The sequence below is a fragment of the Sinocyclocheilus rhinocerous genome, unplaced genomic scaffold, assembly GCF_001515625.1.
Source record: "Sinocyclocheilus rhinocerous isolate Xijiao unplaced genomic scaffold, SAMN03320098_v1.1 scaffold111, whole genome shotgun sequence".
NCBI classification, from domain to species: domain Eukaryota; kingdom Metazoa; phylum Chordata; class Actinopteri; order Cypriniformes; family Cyprinidae; genus Sinocyclocheilus; species Sinocyclocheilus rhinocerous.
This window is the reverse complement of record NW_015642811.1, coordinates 206,217-230,604: the sequence shown is the minus strand read 5'-3', so window position 1 is coordinate 230,604 and position 24,388 is coordinate 206,217. Positions and strand designations below refer to the sequence as shown.

Genomic DNA, 24,388 nt, shown 5'->3' with positions numbered 1-24,388 from the left:
ATCTTTCAATGACTCACTCACTCACTCACTCACTCACTCACTCATTGTTTCAGTGATTAACAATAAGGAGTCAATTATTAATAGGAATGAATCAATGATTCACTTATAAAAAGAATCAATTAATTAATACTATCCTCATTTCTGTCTATGTGAGATATTAAGGTGGGGTAAGTGATTTCTGGTAGCCAATGTTGATATTTCAAATCACCAAAACAAACACGCCCCTAACCCAAAAGGGTCTCGCCCCTATTTTGATAGCTCCGCCCCACACATACGTACACAACCCAGGCAACGATTAGTTCTGTGAAATAAAGATCATTAATATCCCTGTTCCTGGTGGATAAACTGATACATTAAAGGCAGAGTAAGTGATTTCTGGTAGCCAATGTTGATATTTGAAATCACCAAAACAAACACGCCCCTACCCCAAAAGGGTCTCGCCCCTATTTTGATAGCTCCGCCCCACACATACGTACGCAACCCAGGCAACGATTAGTTCTGTGAAATAAAGCAAAACCAATGTTACACCGTGTCTACACCGAACGCGAGCGTACTATAGAACTCATTATAATCAGTGATGCTGTCTACACTGGATGCGGCGCGGCACGGCACGACAAATCCCCGACAGAAAACTGCTGCTGTGTTCTATTTATGACGTGTTGACACAAATTTCAAATGATTTTCAACGGTCCCTTTTGTCGCGTCCGGTGTAGACAGACTTTAGCTGTTGCGGCGGAACACGTCCGGTGTAGACACGGTGTTACTCACCTATCGAGAAGAAACAAAGCAACCTCGGCATCCGATAGCAGGCCTTCCGCTCCTTGAGTTCTCTCCAGCGCTGGAAAGCTGATCCGATATTTACACGGGTCCTACTTCTTGCCTTATCGTAAGCCTTCTATTGTTCCGCAGACGTTTTCCTCTTTTGTTTTTTATCTGCCATCTAACGTTATATCTTTCTGTCATCGGCTCGTCGCTCGGCTCGGCTAATGTCCATTGCACTGAGCGCTCTCTCCTCCGCATCATGAGTAGACACACCCCTTACTGCTGATTGGCTACAAGTTTGTTTTGGTACTAGGCCCGACTCAGTTTTCTTAAGCGTTTTTGAAAAAATACATACCCCACCTTTAAAGAGATATGGGACTTTCTTCGTGAGTAACTGTGTCAGATGAAAGCTGAACCTAGAACTGTGGTCACTATCAGGTCAACCACATCTGAGGCTGGATACCTGATCTGAGATCAGCCTCTCCCTGATCTCCAGTTACAGGAAGAACAGCGTTTTGTGGAGCTGTGTTAATGAATGAGGCAGGGTCATCATTGATTGTTTATCTTGCATTCTTGATTCTTCTTCCCAGAATCCTTTGCTTGGTCCCATAGGGGAGGTGCTGGTGTGTGCGTGTTTATGTGTTGGGGTGGGGGGTATTGGGAAGCAATTGCATAACATCAGCACTCTGTGTGCTTTGGTGTTGAACTGTGAAGGCGTGCGACTTTGAAAAGACTCCCATGGGAACTCTATGCTTTTAGTTCCTGTTTGCTCAGTCCGGTGGAATAACAGGCCCTAGGCCATGGTGAGCACCCAGCAAAAGCGGGTGGGAAAAAAATGTGCATGTAAGCTAAGCTAGCGGTGTGCTTATGTGTTTATGTAGGTGTGAGTGTGAGACAGAGGGTGGAAGAGAGGGAGGAACGGAGTGTGTATCTTATACATGTTTGCCACTGATGCGTTATGTCAAACTGTCATGATACAGAACTGCAAAGTGCTAAACAGCTACAGACGAAATGGATCATTTGGGGGTTTGCATAAAGAGAAAACATTTTTTTTTAGGTTACATCAGTGCTCACTCACTGTGAAAACTAAAGTCTGAACATGAAGTCTTAGATGAAACCTCAACTACGAAAATTTCTACGAAAATTTCTGCGCTACTAGCAGCACCAAACACGTTTTCCAATCACACCATCCATCTTCCATTAAACAAAAAATGAAGACAAATAAAAAACAGATAGCCCAATCCTAAACTCAAAACACTGGTTAAGCCACACTGAATGTGTGGGACTCCTCAAAAATGTTGAAACTGTCACAAATGTTTACAACTTTTTTGGAAGCTAGCCTACAAATCGTTTACAAATATTTGTCTGTGATGTATTTAACAAAAGAAATGACAGTTCACATTTGATATGACTATAAACCATTATAAACTATACAACATGAAATGCCCAAGCTCACCAACATAACTAGATATATGACTGGATTAAATTAATCATGAAAGGCTGTTTGCCACAAATATGCTTATTTCTGAGCAATATAAGATATTTAAGAAAAAAATTAATGACAGGGTTTTGTGACGTCAGTCGAAAAAGTTAAGTTGTTTCATAGGCTGAGCAAATTGCACAAAAGATGCAATGATGAATCATAACATAATGATCATACAGAAATGTGTAATAAAAAAAATAAAAAAACAAATATGGCTAATTTTGAATTCATGCTGTCTTTAACTTGTCATCTGATATCTGATGCATGATGTCAGTAGATTAATGCTTCTTACTTTTCTGGCATCGACCAAAACAATCCGAACTAGCACCACGTTTATTCGTGCCCCGAGAGAATGGTCATGATAGATCTCGTTCACCTGTGAAGAGAGAAAAGCAGTGTTAGATGCAACATTAAGATCTTAATATTGAGACAGGCAGATATTGTAAGAGCAAAAAGCCTCATTTTAGAATACATTCCATTAAAGTAAATTTAATGCCATTTGACAGAGGTCACAAGTGCTCTGAGTGAGAATTATGACTAAGTGATATCCAAGACTTCACACTGGGAAAATCTTCTACAGATTCAATGTTCGAGTCTGCCTTTTAGACATGTTTCAGCATTATGTTTTGTTGTGCAAAATGGCGTAGCAACTTTAACCCATTTAATCCCACAATAGTGACCATAAAAAAAGTTTTTAATTTGTAAAGCTCTAAAAACCTTGCTGACTGATGTGGTTAGTGCAAATTCTTAGCACATGGTTAGTGCAAATTGTCAGATGACCAGAGCAGTTTATTTCCTGTTTGAGACAAATAAAAAACAGATAGCCCAATCCTAAACTCAAAACACTGGTTAAGCCACACTGAATGTGTGGGACTCCTCAAAAATGTTGAAACTGTCACAAATGTTTACAACTTTTTTGGAAGCTAGCCTACAAATCGTTTACAAATATTTGTCTGTGATGTATTTAACAAAAGAAATGACAGTTCACATTTGATATGACTATAAACCATTATAAACTATACAACATGAAATGCCCAAGCTCACCAACATAACTAGATATATGACTGGATTAAATTAATCATGAAAGGCTGTTTGCCACAAATATGCTTATTTCTGAGCAATATAAGATATTTAAGAAAAAAATTAATGACAGGGTTTTGTGACGTCAGTCGAAAAAGTTAAGTTGTTTCATAGGCTGAGCAAATTGCACAAAAGATGCAATGATGAATCATAACATAATGATCATACAGAAATGTGTAATAAAAAAAATAAAAAAACAAATATGGCTAATTTTGAATTCATGCTGTCTTTAACTTGTCATCTGATATCTGATGCATGATGTCAGTAGATTAATGCTTCTTACTTTTCTGGCATCGACCAAAACAATCCGAACTAGCACCACGTTTATTCGTGCCCCGAGAGAATGGTCATGATAGATCTCGTTCACCTGTGAAGAGAGAAAAGCAGTGTTAGATGCAACATTAAGATCTTAATATTGAGACAGGCAGATATTGTAAGAGCAAAAAGCCTCATTTTAGAATACATTCCATTAAAGTAAATTTAATGCCATTTGACAGAGGTCACAAGTGCTCTGAGTGAGAATTATGACTAAGTGATATCCAAGACTTCACACTGGGAAAATCTTCTACAGATTCAATGTTCGAGTCTGCCTTTTAGACATGTTTCAGCATTATGTTTTGTTGTGCAAAATGGCGTAGCAACTTTAACCCATTTAATCCCACAATAGTGACCATAAAAAAAGTTTTTAATTTGTAAAGCTCTAAAAACCTTGCTGACTGATGTGGTTAGTGCAAATTCTTAGCACATGGTTAGTGCAAATTGTCAGATGACCAGAGCAGTTTATTTCCTGTTTGCACCTTGAGAAGATGATGGCTGCATCAAAGCTCCAAAACGAAAGGAGATAACGAAAGGAGAAGATATTTGGTACACATTTTCTTTGAGGTGTCTAGTATTCATATATGCAATGACATATATTTAGTTTTGTTGAGTGTGGTCATATACTGAGTAAACATCTTGATGGTCACAATAGTGAACTGAGAACTTAGGTATACAATATAAATTCAATTGCAGTTGTTAGTGAAAATTGCACTAAAATGTTGCAATGACAAAATACTGCACTAAATAAAAAATTCAAATGTAAGAAATAAGTTACAATATTGATGTTGTAATACTTGTAGCACTAATATAAAAATTGTATGATGTACTGTATGTTACAAAAAAGTATATGTTGATGGATGTATTTTTTTTTTGTCTTTTATCTCAGCATTCCTATCAATGTTGTATAAGGATTTTTTATGCATAATAGTAACCTAGAATGTGATCAAACAGTTTAAAATAGCTGGGCTGAGATAATATTTTTTATGACTGCAGAAATATGTTAATTCAGTACACACATTATTCCACCGGTCACAATTGTGACTGACCATAAAGCACAATTTTTTCAAAAAAATAAAAAAAAATAAAAAATATTTATTATTTCAAAGGGTTACTAATGACACATCATTTGGATATTTTCATGTCTGGGAAAAATTTGGGATTAAATAGGATAAATTATAAATAATATATTAATTATGAATACTAACCCCAAAACCTTTTTATCTTTTAAATTGTATCTTCAAAATTTTAGGGTCAGTAAGAATTGTTATTAATTTTTTTTTTTTCCTGTGAAGCAAATCAGCATATTAACATGATTTCTGAAGGATCATGTGGCACTGAAGACTGAAGTAATGACTGGTAAAAATTCCGCTTTTTCGCAGGAATAAATTACTATATAGCTTACTATGAAGCTGTTGTACTTATGCTATCATTTACTAAAGTTGCAATATAATGTTTCAGCTTTTCAGTTGAACTCCAGCTAGACCACCTTAAGCCAGCTAAGACCAGCAAACCATCTAAGGCTAGGTTATTTTTAGTAGGGTTTTACAAAATTTTTGGGGCCATTCCGCAGAGACAGCAAAGCATAACACACACACATAGCAACACATAGACAACCTGCAAAGCTGCACCCAATAACGTTTAAGAGAGCCTTTTTCATTTCCCATGATTCTGCAGTTTGACTTCTCACCCCACACCTCAGCCATCTTTACTTATTCAGCTTGCAGAAGGATGGGCCTCATGCACTGTGGGAAACGCTGTTCCCAGACAGAGAGGGAGACAGGGGCAGACAAATTGGTACAGAAGTTAAGACATGGTGTCCTCTGCCGCTCTCGAAGCCTGCTAATGAGACACCGAGATGTATACACAGCCAACAATAATGAGATTTCTGATGGACAGACTGCGGGAGGGGGAGCGAGAATAAGAGACGAAGACAGACAAGAAGAAAGGGCTTAAAAGGGGGCGGCAAGGAAGAAGGAAAGCAATGGGAAAGGATTATACAACGCACTTTCTGGAACCGATCTTTCTCACCTGCTCTTTTATTTTTGTACGATTCACTGGTTGCTGCGCAACCGGCAAACTTCAGAGTGGGGTGGGGCCGTGTTTCTCTCTCTTTCTGCGTGTCTGTATTCCTGGCATTCCCTCTCTGCTTGCTGTCATTCCTTTTGACAGTCGGAATATTTTTTTGGTTGCGCTGTCTGTTCTGCAGACTTTGTTTTTACAATTCACAACTTTACTGAATTCATCATTCCCTCCCTTTCAGTTTTAAATCAGTATATGTGTCTGTAGCTGCCAAAAGCTTATCTTTCAAACTAGTGTGTATAGGCCTTTTCGTAGCATTCGCCAAGATTTCTTGAGAAATTCTAAAGAGTGCAGCTCTTAGGCTCGGTTGCCTTAGTTACCGCGTTAATACAGATGACTGGTAAAAGCACAGATGACTTCCAGGTGACCAAGACTCCAGTGTTCTGAACGTTAATGATCGTTAAACTGAGGCACGACTTTCATATGGAACACACACTGTGAAACACCTCAGGACTCTGCATTAGGAGAAGCAGTGCATGATGGGATACGACTACTGCCTTGTTTCCAGGCTTCACTTCAAAGAAAAAAAAAGACACGGCTGGCAGTAAAAGTTTATTTCTCTCATATTAATACAGTATACGCTGGGGCTGGATAGTATAGTATGCATTGTACTGTAAGAAGGGTATAAATGGGTAGAAATTCTGTATGTACATTTACGAATTTCGGTAGATGTTTTGGTAACACCAAAACACTTTATTTTAAGGTCCAATTTTCACAATGAACTAGTTGCTTATTAGCAGGCATATTACTAACATATTGGCTGTTTATTGGTACTTATAAAGCATATATTAATGCCTTATTCTGCATATTTTAGATCCCGTAATCCTATCCCATACCTAAACTTAACAACTACCTTACTAACTATTATTAAGCAGCAAATTAGGAGTTTATTGGGGCAAAAGTCGTAGTTAATAGTTAGTTAATAGTGAGAATTGGTCCCTAAACTAAAGTGTGACCAATGTTTTTAATCCAAAAAAGCAATTTATAGTACATCCAAACTACAAATTTCAGCAGTACATGCATTGGCAACCAATGGCATTGGCATTACTAATGTCATGATCTATGTGTCAAGCTATACAATATTTGGGAAGCAATATAAAAACCTCCAGCACCAAGCAGAAAACTATTTACTCTGCAAACTTGCATCTCATGTGCGAAAACAAAACAAAACAAAAATGTCACTTAAAATACAATTTGAAAAAAAATTCAATTATTTTTGAATTTTCAAAATTTTGAATTTGAAATTATTATTTTTATTATTTTTGTTAAATGAAGGAAGAAAATGACAATCTGACTGACTAAAACATTACAACATGGATGTGCAATAAAATATTTCAGAGTAGTGTTTCTAGCAAAAACAATAATGTATGACAGAATTTTAGTTACACATTAAAACATTTTTAAATGTTATGAAAATAATCTCATAATAGTTTTGTTTTTATATAAAAGTCAGTTTTGTAAATCAAGATGTTTACAAGATTAAAATATTGATATTTTGAAATATTGATAATATATTAATAATTATGAGTAAATGACCTCGTAAAAGGTGTATTGAAAGAATATTCTCAAAATGTTAGAAAATTTTAACATGATGCCACTAACATGCTGTTGTATACCGCCCACCCCTACATGCACACATTACTAGAAAAGCTTATCACAAGCAACGCTGGATGGATATTCTAATATTAATTGGAGTCACAAATCTTCAGCAACACCAATAGGGTTCTTCCTCAACCTCCTACAGAACAAAAACCCTATAGCCCCCTCCCACCCCTCGCTCTCTATGTTAATGATCGTGAGAGTGTAGGTCTCATTAGTACTGCCCTGGTTGCTGGCCTTGTTCAGGAGCACTGGGTTTCATCAGCCTACAGGTAACTAATGGAAACCTAGAGGTCGGCAAGTCAGAAAATCATTAATATTCCATTAATAATGCAGCAGGGGCTAGCATTGTGGCTTCACTGCTTTAGAGGAAGGAGGGTAGAGTGGAGAAAATAGCAGAGGGTGCAGATAGGAAGATAGGGTTAGAGGAGGGAAAGAGGGAAGAGAAAAAAGTCTACAGTATGTGTGCGTGTGTGGCCATTGATCGAGTGAGGAGAAAAAAAATCGGTTGACATTGAGAAATATTAGCATATTAGCACATGAAATGAAAACATTCCCAAATCAAATGTGTGAAAGAGCCATGAAAAGAAACCATTTAAAAGTGGCCAACTTTTATCTTATAAGCCCTGTTTATCATATGTCCCTGCCAAACTGTAAAAAGAACTTCAATAGAAGGGATTTAGGTTCCAAAGTGTTTCCTTAATCAGGCATTTTTGGTGTTTTAACATTAACCTGTTAAAGACCCCCTGTGGTGAAAATCAAGTTTTTAACATTATCTGGCTGGTGTTTACATGTCTGTCTGCTGCTTTAAATATGCTTAAGGACAAACCATGTGCAAATTCATCAGTCAATACCACTGCTGAGCTTTTCTCCTTAAAATGGCAATGTACCAAAGACTGTCTCAAAAACGCTGTTTGAAAGCGCTCGTTTCCTACCTTCACAAATATGTAACCAATCCCATCAACTTGTGGGGAGGGGCTTTTATTATTATCTCCACTGGTCATAGGTTTCTATTCACAATGTGTTTTTGCAGCACAACAGATATGTCTGTGATAGGCAATGTAGCCTATCACAGACATATCTGTTGATTTCATGAATTTCACAAGAGCCAATCAGAGGTGTTTAGGTTAGACAGAACTCAAAACACCAGTGCTGAGTTCTACTCTCAATATAATAGACAAAGTGTAGACGCGATGTAAATAAGAGATTCATTGTGCAGTGTATAGAGGTTCATTGATTTGAATGTAACTTTATGAGATCGCAACAAACTACAATGAGCGACAGCTTTTAATAGTAATAGTAATTATAAGAAGAGCACTCTTTACAAGCTTTCTAGGCTATAATCTAATCAGAATTTGAAAATGAATCACTCACGGATTCACTCTTCGGTAACGACTTTTCCAACATTTCCACTTGCTATTGTGTAGTGTGTGCTACTTAAGTTAACTGAGTGAAAGCAGAGAAGGTCCAAGCTGGCGTGATTGAGTGGAGGTGGGAACTAGTTAGATCTGCATATAATACGCATATAAATGAGGTAAGGGTAAGCTGCAATAATTAAATGCCTCAAAATGAACTACATAAATGACCTCTTACCAGTCTATACACATTGACAAACCATTCCTGCACAAAGCATTTTGTTATAACACTGATTTACTTCTTATCTTATATATATATATATATTTTTTTTTTGTCGTTTTTGCCTTTTTATTAGGATAGTACAGCATATGAGACAGGAAGCGAAGTGGGAGAGAGAGGAATCAGGACGCCGAAGCACAACAGCGCTATATGTCGGCACACTGCCCGCGAGGCTATTTGCGCCAACACTGATTTGCTTCTTTACTAAGAAGTAAACTCTTTCTTTCAACTACTTCTTTAAAAAGTGGAGGTAGTAAGAGAGATTAAAGTAATTTAAAAAATAGTATAATACTAATGCTTTGATCTACAGTCAAAAATTAGTTTGCCAGCCCAAACAATTTAACAAAACACCCACGGGCAAGCATTTCGTTCCCTATACAACGCTGATTTTTACCTTGCATCCCACATACATATTATGCTGAATCATCATCATCATGTTTCAGTCTGGGAGAGGAAAGTGAACGAGTATAGAAATCCCATCAGGCTCTTGGCTGGCCGATCTCCCCTTCATTCTTCTGTAATGTACAGGAATGCTCAGAGATATGAAGGTACGCACTGGTGGACAGTATTTGCTCAGACTCATTACTGAATCTCTGCCATTTTAACTTGACATTTTGGACCATTATTACCTGTCTGACATTTGAGGGCCAGAACAACGTGTCTATGAAGAGCTGATTACATAACGGTCCGCCCGCCTGCACATCTTGTTTACTCCTGAGGAGCGACTAATATAGAGGGAAGCAATTAATATTGTCGACTTTCAATTCACACAATTAATGCTACACACAAAGGTCTCAGCTCCATTACACAGGCTGGCTGCGCTGGTCACCCGTGCAAAAATGTGAAACGAGTCTGAGTACAAGCATTAAGAGCCCGTGGGCACCGTCGAGGGGCTGTGATGCTGTGTTCCTGGATCTGATGTGGTACTTACGGTCTTGAGCTAAAGGCAATCTTAGATCAGCATGTTGTGAGACTTTCCAAGACTGAATACTAGAAAGGAGAATCAACAACAACAAACTCTCCCACAAAGAGCTTCCGCATTAAATACCGGTCCATTATCTCAACTGCAACACTAAATCTGAAAGAGCCAATCTTAAAGGGGCGTAATAAAGGTGAAGGACGGCTGATTGGTGGATTGGAAGGGTGGGCGTAAGACAAGAGGCCTCCAGATCTTTTGATCCCTTTCTGACGCATCGATTCCTCATCATTTCCCATGGACCTATGAAGTAAAGCCAATCAATTTTAGTGCATTTTAAAGAATTGTTTCACTCGGTTCTATAAATTGAGGGCAGAGTGAGTCACTGGACCAGTTCTCCAGAACAAACCAAAATCCCATTCACAAATACAACAACTCCACACAGAGATTAACATATCGAACAGACCAGAATTAGATATGAACCATGACAAAAATGCCACATAATGTGAAAATAAACGAACAGCTATATATTTAAAATGCCTCAATATACAAGCATCACTGAATGTGTAGCATTATTAGATTTGTTTTATTCAGTAATTTCACTTTAATGGCAATGAATAGGTTCTTTCCATTGCCATTTAAGTGAAATAACTGAACATAAACATAGGAGCCTGAGAAAAATGCTCATTTTAGAAGAAAATTTAAAATGGCACTTAGAGGCTTTTGCATCTGAACTCTTCATTGTAGCAATAGCCAAAAATACATTGTATGGGTCAAAATTATTGATATTAAGTAAAGATCATGTTCCATGAAGATATTTTGTAAATGTCCTACTGTAAATATATTAAAACTTAATTTTTTGATTAGTAATATGCATTGCTAAGAACTTCATTTGGACAACTTTAAAGGCGATTTTCTCAATATTTAGATTTTTTTTGCACCCTCAGATTCCAGATTTTCAAATAGTTGTATCTCGGTATCTCTGTGTATGTCCTATCCTAACAAACCATACATCATTGGAAAGCTAATGTATTCAGCTTTCAGATGATGTATAAATCTCAATATATATATATATATATATATATATATATATGTGTGTGTGTGTGTGTGTGTGTGTGTGTGTATTTATATGTTGCAATTATATTCTATGTCTTTTTTATATGGTTAAAAAAATATGCCTTCAATCAATTTCAGTGGGCAAATACTGGTCATATAATAACATTTTAATTTTGACACTGCTTTGAACAAACCCATTATTCAGATGAGGATAGAAAATTCAAACGGCATTTCTGAAGTGGGCTGTAACAGTGTGAATTCAGAATTTAAGAATTGTCTCCTATCCCATTCATGAGCCGGAATTTGAACTGATAGGGTCTTATTTGTTAAATATAACTAAATAATAAATGTAAACATAATCTACGTTAAATATGCATTCCTATACTGTAGGTGGCATTTCAAACATTAATTACGAATATCATTTAACGTTTCTATGTGAACATAATGAACTATCTTGACATGTTTATGGGTAATTCATTCTGAAACCTCATTCCATTTTAATCCTTATATTTAAATTTGAATTTGAATTCTGTATTTGTTTTGTTACTTCAGTTCCAAACCGATTCACATTCAGGAATTTAAAAGTCATTCTAAATTCAGTTATGAATGGCGCTCAACCCTGCCACCCACGTACAGTCCCGTAGACGGATCCCTTTTCAGGCAGACAGACAGACAGCTCCCACTCTCTTCTCCTGCTGGATCATAGAGAGAGACCAGCCACTGACCAGGAGAACATGAATGAAAGACTTTTTCACTCTGAGCAAACACAGCAACAGAGCAGCAATGACATTTATGCACACACACACACACACACACACTCATCACACACAAAACCAACAACAAACTCAGGCGCTACACATAACACATCATCACACACAACCCTTATGTGCAACAAACACAAAAAGAGGAGAATTCAGGGAAAATGGAGGAAAAAAGGGCAAAAACGTCTCGGTTACGTATGGTAACCCTCGTTCCCTGAAGGAGGGAACGGAGACGTCACGTCGGATGACCGACGAAATTGGGATCTCGCTTAGAGGGACCAATCTACTTCGAGTGTCTGGCTCACCCTCCGATGCTGCAATCGACATCCGATCGTCGGGGGGAGCCTCGGAAGAAACAGGTGGTATCCCCCGGGAGGATCCAGCCTGCTCTCTCGAGGGCTCCGCTGGCTTCGAAGTGCCGGCTGGTTCGGGCATCCCCTTCCTTGTAGGAGGGGAATTCCTCACCGTGACCGTGAGACCAGTCCGCCCACTGCCAGAAAAAGGGTACCCCCGGCTGCCACCAGAGGGAACCCCAGATCTAGGCAGTGGCACGGGCACTCCGCCCCCTTGCAGGTAACGGAGTCTGGTCCGCAACTCCGAGATGGTCATACCCCCGCAATGGGAGCATGAGTCATCCTCGAAAGCCGCCTCAGCGTGCTTCACGCCCAGGCACGAGAGGCCGCGATCGTGACCATCACCCGGCGCCAGGTAACGACCGCACCCAGAAACACACGGGTGGTAAGACATCTTTAAAAAGACGCGTCTTCAAAAAGACGTTCCACCCGTGAAGCTCTTTTAGTATGGAAATTGCTCTTTCAGTGTGCTGAAGCGCACAGGGGAGATGGCCGTCTGCAACACACACAGGGGTAGTGCAGCCTGTTGTGTGCAACCCACTCGACACGGGAAACCACCACCGCTGAAGCGCCGTACCGCCAACACGAAGAGCTCTCCAAGAGCGCACTGAACACGTTCAGTCTTCTTTTCTCAGTAGAGTAGTCAGGAGCAGAACGATGTGATCGCTCGGCTCCTCAGCGAAAAGCTGAATATGCGCTGCATCTGCTGCCTACTTATACTCACGCTGTGATCAGCAGCAGCTGGATGCAATAATCGCATGCCAATGTGCATTGGCTCGTTTAGTTTACACTCGAAGTAGATTGGTCCCTCTAAGCGAGATCCCAATTTCGTCGGTCATCCGACGTGACGTCGAGAGTGACCGACTGAAAGGGAACCTGCTTTATGTCTCTCTCTTTTCTCTCCTTGACTCCCGGAGAGCGAGAGAGACATGCCTTCCAAAAAGGAGCAAAGTAAACTTTCAAGAAGAAAGCGCAAGAACTCAACGCGTGGGAGAGAAAGGAGACGCAATGTTATTTATATATTTCTGTTTATCTGTTTTCCTGTCATTTATTCAGAATGCAGCGTTTGAAACACCCCCTAGGATGAGAACGAGAGGAGAGGAAAAGGAGATGGCAGTGGCACAGCTGCAGAAATTGTTCGGGGACTCGTGATAACTAGAGAAAATATGCAATATAGAGAAAAATGGTGAGGTTATAATACATTTTTCTCTGGCCTTTTTCCTCCCATCACATTTCATCTTAAATGGAGTGATCCATGATGTAGAAAAATGACTGCAGAACTGATCTAATATGTGTCTGATTTTACCTCACATCATTGACTATTACTGATGATATAATATCTGTTGGCTAGCTGATCTCTCTCTCTTGCTCTTTGTCACTGCGTAGGTTTAATTTGTGGAGATTAAAGGACACATAGCAAGGCGCAGATGGGAGCTGTTTTGTCCTGAAGCATATTTTCCCCCCGGCTTACCATCACCCTGGACCACATGACACAAAGCCACTGATTTACTGCATCCAGATTTACCTGAACTTGACATCCTTCTTTTCTCACAAAAAAAAATTTAAAAAATACAGACAAATCGCATAAACTAAGCCAGACATCTCCTCTAGAGACAAACGTCACTAGTGAGAGCTAACAGTACATGAAATCTTTGTGACTAATATTTTAATATTTTCAAATACTTCAATATCAAAAAAACGTTCCTAAATACTCACAAGTGGAGCTTAACAACACTTAAAGCTAGGGATATTAATCAGCTGAATTGTGATTAACAGTAGGTTTTGATCCTTTTTTAAGGAAAAATCAATAATTTTGGACAGCAGTAGATTTATACAACAGAGCTCTGTTGTAATTAATTAACCACATTTTATGCGATTTAATTGAGAATGCATTTTAAATTACAATTCAGTTCTTGAATCTGAATGCTTGAAAGTACCAAAAGTGAACCAGAAATCAATTCAACAACTAAAAAAAAAATTTAGGTCAAAATATTAAACCAAACCTTTAATGTTGGACTGACACAGTCAAACATCAAAATATTTTCGGGGGGAAAATGTTTTAAAAGACTTGATGTTTGATGGTTTATAGGCTAGCTAAACAGAGCAACAGAATAACAAACAGAACGAAAGATAGATAGATAGATAGATAGATAGCCCTACTTAAAATGTTTTCGAAACACTGCAGGATTGAATATAAATGCTATAAACACTAGTACCTCTGGTGTCAACACCGTGTCTCTAATGCTTCACCACAAGCCAGCTTCATCTCAGTTGTTTATTACAATGCTGTCTTATGCCTGTAGAACTGCTGCGCTGTTGACAGAGTAGTTTCTATCGTTCTTTGATTTTTCTCAAGGGTAACCCAAACACAACAGGCAGCGTGGGTGGCTCGAGCACACTTACGATGTTCATAAGAGTGAGAAGGTACTTCTCCACTTTCTGCTGCCCGTGAAACTGCACCACGGAGTCGTCCACCCCCAGCAAAACCTCAATGTTGTAGATTCGTTCCGGCAGCTGTCTGCGGGCTCGTCGGCTCTGGTTAATACTGCTTTCAACACCCTGATACAGAGTCTCAAGGTCCAACAGTCCGCCCAAATCAGCACCTATGAAGAAACACAGTGTAAACTGATAAATCATTACAGCAATGCACAGAAATTGGTACTTCCTTTTTTCTTTTGAGTGACATATTGTTAAAGACATGAAAGGAAGAAACCTATCAAACCACTAGCCACTATATGTGGTGTCATGGGGTCATTTCCTCTCCAGGCGGATAGATGGAACATGGAGGAGAGAACACATTGAGGAAGATCTATCACCTTGTCTCCATCACCCAATCAGCTGGGGGCATCTTCTATGCTCCAATTATGTAACGTTTCCTAGGCAACCTGCTCATGGGTAAACCAACACTCGGTGCAGACTATTATTAGCTCACCAGTCACTTTCTTATTGGATGATAATCCAAGAGTAAGAACAATATTCATCATCTTAATGCTGAGAGTCAGTAACATATTATTATAGGGCTACAGAGGCAAGAAGACAAGCAGAGAAAATTTCCAATAAACCAAAACGAAAGGTGTCGGAGTGTTTTTTTTTTTTTTTTCATTTGTGTTGGTGTTTATTATCATGAAGGATTTTGTAGGGTTGTAAACTTCCTCTCACCAGCAGGTGTTCATAATATCACAGCCCGTGTCAGCAGATTTCCACACAAAACTGGAAGAAAGCTTCTACAGTACAACAAAAGCAATTAACATGCTCTTGGCTCATGTCTTTTATTATGCACAGTATTCTGTATAAACATAAGAATTTTTGTGGTAATACTTTATTTTAAGGACCAGTTCTCACGATTAACTAGTTGCTTATTAGCATGCATATTACTAGCACATGTATTTATTAGGTACATATTAATGCCTTATTCTGCATGACCATTTAGATCTCTTAATCCTACACCCCATACCTATATTGAACTTAAACTTACTAACTATTCTTAGTTAATAGCGAATAATAGTGTCGATTTTGTAGCAATACCTGCACCAGGCTGATATTATAGCATACACTTTTCAAGGCTGATGATGATCTGAGGGTCACCTCAGAACCTGTTAATACCAGTTCAGAAGCTAATAAAAAAGTGTTAAATATTTGCTTTTTTTTTTTTTTGAACCAAATCTACTCAAACTGAGTCTACACATTATTGTTTAAAAGTACGTTTTTTTAAAAGAATTTTTTTAATGCAAGGGATGCATTAAACTGATCAAAAGTGACAGTAAATGCATTTATAATGTTCAAGCAATTCAGCATATTAGAATGATTTCTGAGGGATCATGTGACACTGCAGACTGGAGTAATGATGCTGAAAATTCAGCTTTGCCATCACAGGAATAATTTACATTTTAAAATAAATATATTAAAAAGTTATTTTAAATTGTGATAATATTTCACACTATTACTATTTTACTGTATTTTTGATCAAATAAATAGCAACATAATGCACATAAATGCAACATAAAGAAATATTCAATGAAAAACATGCCTTTTTTATATCCATTATCATGGAAAAATAGTTTATTTGGGAAAAGAAACAATACAGTTTTCCTTAAGGGAGATTTCCCCTGCTCTACCCTACTGTGACGACTAACCTCCTTCTATGACATCTGCCTTTTTCTGCTATTCTGTGATCCTCCAAAACTTGACCCATCACCCTGCCTGTCAAATACACCCAGCTCCGTACTGATCTCATGAGAGAACATTCACATTCAGGCTGAGGAGTCCTCGCCCTTATCAGGACACAAAGCTACTTTGTCTTTCAACCTTTGCAAATGTCAAGAGAACCTATGAGTGAGAGAAAGATGGAAGAAACGCAGGAACGAGAGAGGGGAAGGTGCTCAGAACATTTGAAAAGATTGATATCATGTACTGCAGTTGTGATGTAAGTACTGAACTCACAGTAGGTAATTTCACTTGGTTTCTAACATCTCAAACTATCACATGCTCATCTCCATGAGTGACAGATTTATGGTCGTCGGGCCGCCAAACTGCAGAACGAGAGTTTGGTGTATCTAAACGTGTCCGCTGACACATGCACATAGAAATATGCAGACACAGCCAAGCACAAACAAGTTTTTTATCGAGGTAAAAGTGTTGCAAGAACTTGTAGATCTTAATCTGAGAGCATGTACCATACTGACAGGCCAATGTGTAAATTTATAAAGTGAAAATTTGAATGGTATTACTTTCATTTGCAGAAAATAATCCCAAACCTGCACTGCAAAAAAAAAAAAAAAATGTTTAATGTAAATGAAAATGTATTGATAGTTTTCGGATATTTCCATTTACCCTAAAACAATGCAATGAACTGGAAAAATCAACATACAGGAAATAATAAAATAAAATAAAATTCCTTCATATTAAAACAGTACATTGTGCCCTGTTTTTACCTTTCTTTTTTTTTTACAGTGTGTGTTCTGAAGTTGCACACAAATGATCACAATATAGCCAAATACAGTATAAATATAGGTCCACATAGTATAATAAATCTAGTCAAAATATTAAATATAAAGAGTTGAAAATATTCAATACAGTATAATAAAACGAGTTTAAAAATATAAAATAACAAATAATAAAAGTAGTCTGATTTATTAAATACAAAATAGTCTAGTATCCAAAAATATTCAATTACATACAATAATAAATAGTCAAAAATATTAAATACAAAAGTCAAAATAGTATAACAAATCTAGTCAGAAACAAAAAATACAAAGTCAGAATCATAGAACAGTCAAATAGAATCAAAATGTTCAGTAAAGTATAATAAATTAAAAATTATTAAATACAAAATGGTGAAATAAAGTAAAAAAGAAATAGTTATTTTATTCTGATATAGTTAAAAAAAAAGACAAACTTACTTGAATACATATTTCGTTTTGTACTTAAATTGATTTACAACCACAAGTTTGCATTTACAAACTCTTAAATCTTGAATCTTTACGTCTTGACTTCCAAAACAACTTTTGCAATTAGGCCTGTGGCAGAACTCACATGTTCACTCAAAAAGTCCAAATGCAAATGAGCAGCACTGGGCTGCAATGGGTTGTAAGGAGGCAATGAAACCTTGCACAATCACAAAAGCTGGAACAATTGATCCCTGACCAATCAAAACAGACATTAGAATATGACGATGACACAAATCAGCATCAGCACAGCATAATCAGCTATATATAAACTGTAGCTTGACTCTCCATATGATGATTCCAGATGATAAAATGATTCTCCATAAACATCAACAGAAACAGGAATGTGGCCCCTCTAAATGACCTCTAGGTCATTGCACATGTGACCTCTAAAGATGTGAGGTTTTCCAGCACAGAATATTGTCCCATATGTAGCAAAAGTATAATAATGTTCTGTAGACGATCTGCGTGCAAACAGCTTGCACATTGGCTGTGCGCCGGTAATGTCAGACAGTGTTTTTAATTAGAGTGTGAGAAAGTGTGTACATGCAGCAGATGTACAAGCGAGCCTTTCTGTGTTCTTGAGGAAGGATATCTCAACCTTAGGGAAATCTGATCCAGCTACACACATTTTCTAACAGCCAGTGCTCAACTAATGCTCTTTCTGCCTTTTAATCTTTAATGGTGTGTTGTAAAAGCCAAGATCAAATTAAGCCTTTAGGACCAGGCCATTGAGAGCTGGTAATGATATCAGTAACTAAATCATCTCCAGCAGTAATAAAGTATGCCATTTGATTAAGCTCTATATTAATGCCAACAATGCACTAATGTTTACTATGTGGTAAGTAAACTGGCAATGTTACTGTAGAATAGAGGTCAGCACCTTTTTTTAATCTATAATGGTAATCATAGTATCATTTCACCCTCCCCCAAGTAATATAATAATATAATATAATACAATATATTAATAATAATCTTTGCACATTTATCACTGTATTCCTATTCAGCATTCTCATACAATTTTTTTTCCTGGCCAAAATATATTGTAAATATATGCTAAATATATGTTGCAAAAAGTAAAGCTCAAATAAATACATTTTTTAAATATAATTTTTTTTATATATATTCAACCTTCATATACCAAAATGTATTTCAAAATGTTTTGGGGGGAAGGAAAATACATTTCTAATCTTACAGTAGCTTAAATTTAGACTAATGCAAATGTAACAGCCTACTAAAGAAAACTAGAACTAAAGAAATAATGATTTAATAAAGTTTCATTGTTATATTATATTGTAATGTTGTTGTTTTTTCAAGTCAAGTTTTTTATTCAAATGTGACTTATGTGAATGTATTTCCTTGGTTTGAAATATATGGTCAAGATGTAAAATATATTTATGTTTTGATATATTTTAAATGGAAAAAATTGCCAAAATATATATTGGCAGAAATATATTTATGTAAATACATCTCAAAACATATTTTAGGAATATATATTTAAAAATATATTTGCAAATATATATTTTTTACCGCATGGGTTATGACGATCTCACGAAATTGCACCTATATATATATATATATATACATACATATTTAATGATCTATGGCTGCTGGAAGTTTATCTAATTACATTTTATTTAAATATTTATTCAGAAAAAAAAATTACTGGTAAAATATAACTAGGTAATTGAGCACGGTTTTATCAGACAGGAGGCTTTGATTTATCAAATGTGGAATATCTGGTTTTTAGTGTTCCATAATCTTAATAGATGACTGTCCTCAAAGTCAGACATGTACAAGCAACAGCAAAGCACCATGGGAGAAATGCTCCACTGGGCTATATCAAGCCATCCAGCAATTCACACATTAAACTCTGGATATCTACACAAGGGAATGATTTCATAAGAATGCCATAAGAGAGCCTCTTATGAAATAAAAGAAAAATGAAAAAAGACAGTTTTCAGTCTTTTTTGTCACTGCCAGATCTTAAAGATAAACAGAGAAATCCACCCACTCATGGTGAGATGGGAGGGGTCCTCCTCCACCTCCTCCTCCTCAACGTCTCTGCACCAGACGCCTGCTCTCTCACAGGTCAGCTTTACATTCTTCATTTCCCCTACCCTCTCTCTGCATCTAACGGTGGCTATATGTTAAATGCAGGGAGACTGAGTTTGGGGATAGTTGTTTACACACAGAACCCAAAATGTGTGCAAGACTGTGATTGGATGTCTCACTGAAATGGGGGTACACACAAAAAAAAAGAGAAAAAAAAATCAGCATTTGAAAAACCTACATGAATATTGTAAGTACTGTGATTTTACACTGCAATAATCACTATATCAATGAAAGATCTTATTGCTCTTTTATAGTTCAGGAGGCTTAATGTAGTTCTCACAAATAGTTTCATCAAGTATCTACTTTGTCTCAAATCTGTCTCCTAAAATTCCTTAGAACATTTAAACAGACACAAATAAGACAATTGTAAACCTACAGTAAGTCTTTAGTGCTTTATATTTTAGCAGTTGTGGTATAGCTGAGATAATTTAGCCTTGAATTTAATGAAAAACGTTTGAGGTCATACTGACACCTGTATCTAAAAACCTTTTGAGAGACTAATGAGATCTCTTTTAAAAAGGCATGATTTTCTAGAAAATCTGTAAGCAGGAGACTTGCAATAAGCAAAAAACTTGATCAATTTGATCTAATTTCACTTGCAGTAGATAGCACTGCTATCTAGGAGAAACAATTGAGACATAAGAGATTTTTTTCTTAAATGGGGAGTACTTTCTTGTAAGTGTACACTATTCTGCATGAAAAAAAATACATTAATTGTATTGCTATACAGCAGTGAATCAATACTGCTTACAGTAATATGAGACTATTACTACAGTAATATTAGACTACTTCTCATTTTAATACAATACTACAATAATTTCTAATTTTAAAAAATCTCCAAAGCACTCCTAACATGTGGCATCTCCTAAATAAAAGCAGTCATTTAAAAGGATACTTCATGCAAAAATGAAAATTCTGTCTCAATTTATTCACCCTCATGTCATTCCAAACCTGTATGACTTTCTTTATCATGTGGAACATAAAATATATTTTGAAGAATGTTGATAAGAAAACAGTTTTTTTTTTTTAATTTAACTTTAACATTAAAAAGAAAGTCATACAGGCTTGGAATGACATGCTGGTGAGAAAAAGATGACGTTAATTTCTGGTTGAACTATCCCTTTAAGCTCAAAAGTAAAATCTGACCTGGCTGTGTCACTGTCCATGCATGTGGGCCACAGAGGTCAGTGGATGAGCCCCAGAACAGTGACAGATGAGTAGAAGCAACAGACAAGGCCACACTGACCTCCAAAGGTGTTGACATGGCAAGTGTCTCATTCTCTCCCCGAAGATACAACAGGAGGTTGCAAGAATAGACAGTGCTGGAACTGTACAGGTGCCTCTTACAAACTTATTCTGGCTCACAGAGATCCTGGAAGACAGCTGCTCCTGTTATCAGCTTGAAAAGTGGCCAACAGCTATAGATGCTCTCTGAAACTCCTTAATTTGTTGAGTCAAGCATTTGCTAGAACTATAGTTTGCATCCAAGAGGTTTATGTTCCATTACATTCACACATACCTTTTAATATTTTCTGTCTAGATGGGTTCAGCATTTTAAAACTCTTGTCTGCTGTTACTTGATTTAAATGACAATAAACAAGCAAATAAATGTTATGGTAAAGTGATGAAATTAGTGGTATTTTGATAAAAGTACCAGAGTAGCCTACTGATTACCATATTCCTGTTACGTTTTTCTCTGGTTTTTCTCTGGTTTTTCTCTGGATCCGAAAACACTTGCATAACATTTGGTCACTGTCTCCTAAAGGTCCAACCAATGTTAAGCTGATATATTCCAATTGCAAAAAGACTTTTGATTAGTTGAAAGAAAAAAAAAACACAATACAACCCTTTGGGATACAAAATCTTACCTTCGACAGAACCTTTTGCTTCAGTAAAATGGTATTTTAGCAACTCATTAACTCAAATCTTCAAGATTTCACAGGCAGTGTTAAAAGTGTGAATTCTAACTTATTTTAACTGGGATCTGTGTATGTCTTTTGTCCCTGACCTTTATCTCTATGGAAATAATAAAAATTCTCAAAGCTCTCTGCTTTAGAGCAAATATGTGCCATTAGAGGAAGCAGGATCAATGTCAGTGAACAGCAGGTGAGAAATGGCACTAGTCATGTTATGGTGATAAGGGATATACTACAGCACTCTGCCTTCTTCCGAAGACAGCAAAGACTATATACACAAAAAGAAAAAAAGTTTAAAAAAAAAATGTATATATTATATATATAGTCCGTTTTCTAAAAGACCAAACATACATTTTAGATGCTAAAATATTGTCTACTAAAAGTTAATTTAGACACATTAGTTGCCTTAACTGCAGAGCAAGTTCAAGCTCATCTTTACATGCTCTTTCAATAACATCAGATACTGATTGATGCAATACGATTTGATGATATACTTCAGCGGTTTGATTCTGAGATGAAATTATTTCAGCTAGCTGTCACATAGGCTACAGCCATCTCAACTGCAAAAAGACTGTAGAAAAGGTCTTGAGTAGAGGAGGTGGAGAAAAACAAAAGGTGTGACACAATATGTATGCAAATGATCCCGGGCAGAAGTTCCCACAGGGAATGTGGATATATATCAGATATGATTTATGAAAATTCATCAGCCAGTTATATACTTTAATTGAGCAAACCTATAGTAAAATGACAGGCGCTTTTTAAATAAAGATCCAATAGACTGCCTCTCCAATAGACACAGATTACTCTGTCATAAATTAGAGACACTAAAGAAAAAAAATGATAAACACATATCTAAGCCAGGATTATGAAGTATAATTCTTCATAATAAATCATTCCACTGGTACATAGGTTTATGAATCAAAATATACTCCACACAGTGCAAAACAATTACTGTATGAATTACCTGTTGACTGCATAATATTACTCTTTTAACAATTTTACAGTAAATTTGCTCCTTTTTATGCACACCATTCAGCGTGCAATGCAACCATGCAATATTGTCCCTTCATGTGATCCGTGTTCTCTCTTGGAACCCATTGGAAAGCTCCATCATTAATCAATACACTCATCCCTCTGTAACTCTATATTCCTCCAGCAGCAAAGAAAAATATCCCTTCTTGTGTTTTCCCATTTTAATAAACTGCCATTTTAATTGGATTATCTGTGGCGGATTGCCGCACCAGAGCAGATGTCCGGTGCGTGTCATTCCCATGGCACTGACTGAATAAATCTGGACTGCCATTTCTCTGAATCCATGGAGAGAATCGGATTTTCAGGCACAATGTTTACTTTCATCTCTGATAACTGTGCCTATTCATGCATGCAACTGCAATGCAACTTATACATGAATGCAGCACCAAAAACAAATAGGCAAATTTACTAAACAGCTTTCATTAACAGCTATCATAACCGATGATTATTAAAGAGATTATTCAGAGAAAATGCCTCATATAGCCCAATTTCTAAGCTATAAAATTCATAAAAATATGTTAACGTGCATAGGGTACAACAAGGAACTGAATATCCTATACAGAGTAATGATTTCACTCCATCAAATGTGGGTGTGCATTAGTAAAAGCAGCAACACAGAGGGATATGCTATACAACCGTATAGTAATATGGTTTGGACAGAGTCAGCACTGAATGTGTAGCAAGGGGAAACAGACAGGGGAAATGTTGGGGCTTATCTTTCTTTGATGAAATTCAATAACAGCCTTCAAAGAGGGTTATTTTTTCCATTTCCAATCTGAACACGACACTGAGTGTTATTTAATTCTCCTTGTTTCACTGCACAGGTAATGTCCTTTAATCCAGCGGTACACAGATCAGCGAAAGACAGAGAGTTTCACTTAAAACCTGTGATAAATTAATTATCAAGCCGTAACAGCATTAGACAATAAACAAATCAAATTACTTTGTCAAGAAAACTACAGGGCCGGTTCCTGACTGTCCCGTGTCACTATAATACTGAGGAAGTGGTCACCTTTCTCTCGTCTCTGTAACCTAGTTTGTAACAGTCCAAAGGATGAGTAGTGTATTAAGAGTGAATCATCACTCATGAAGGTTCATTCTACAAAGCTTGTGCATGAGAGTGGCTACTACATGCACTTTGTAAACATATATTATGTTGCCTCAGTTATACAACAAGTTACACAGCAAAGGAATGATTTTGCTTTAAAAAAATGAGACAAAATCTCAAAAGTTGGTCTTACTTGATATTATATATAGGTACATACATATACAGTAGTGGCCAAAATTATTAGAACACAAGTATTTTCACCAGCTAAAAAATGGTTTTAAGTCAGTTATTTCTATCTTTTGCTGTAGTGTGTCAGTAGGAAATATCAGTTTACATTTCCAAACATTCATTTTGCCATTAATTGTAATAATCCAGTGATATTTTTGTTTGCACAAGGAGTCTGACAACAGTCAGTGCTTGTCATGGTTCGCTACTGTGAGGAACACGGAACGAGGAGTCGCAGAGTTGAATTCAAACATATAGACTTTAATTATGTCCAGGGAACCAGGAAAACACACGTAGCAAGGGTAGACATATACAAAACAAGGAACAGAGTCTGACATTACTCCGTCCCGCACCGTACAACATACAACGGGGAGAGGGGAGTGGGCGCTCTGGGGGCCTCTAGGAGCAGGGTTCCAGGACGGAAGGCCTCCAGGGCGGCGCCCGTTCCGGGACCCATGGCGGATCTGGCAGTTCGGGGCGCCATGGCGGAGCAGGGAGCTCGGGGCGCCATGGCGGAGCACGCAGTTCAGGGCGCCATGGCGGAGCAGGCAGACTAGGAGGCCATG

At 37.2% G+C, this 24,388-nt stretch overlaps 1 protein-coding gene across 1 annotated transcript in view; it reads right to left on the bottom strand.

The window, feature by feature from the left end:
- The window catches only part of LOC107756425 (A disintegrin and metalloproteinase with thrombospondin motifs 2-like), a 123,920-nt gene that overhangs the window by 21,142 nt on the left and 78,390 nt on the right, over positions 1 to 24,388 (bottom strand). Inside the window, exons 4-5 of the mRNA XM_016573524.1 lie at positions 14,446 to 14,645; positions 3,609 to 3,692 (exon numbers count right to left, since the gene is read on the bottom strand). Of these exons, the coding sequence (XP_016429010.1) occupies positions 3,609 to 3,692; positions 14,446 to 14,645 (284 nt within the window). The remainder of the gene's footprint in view (positions 1 to 3,608; positions 3,693 to 14,445; positions 14,646 to 24,388) is intronic.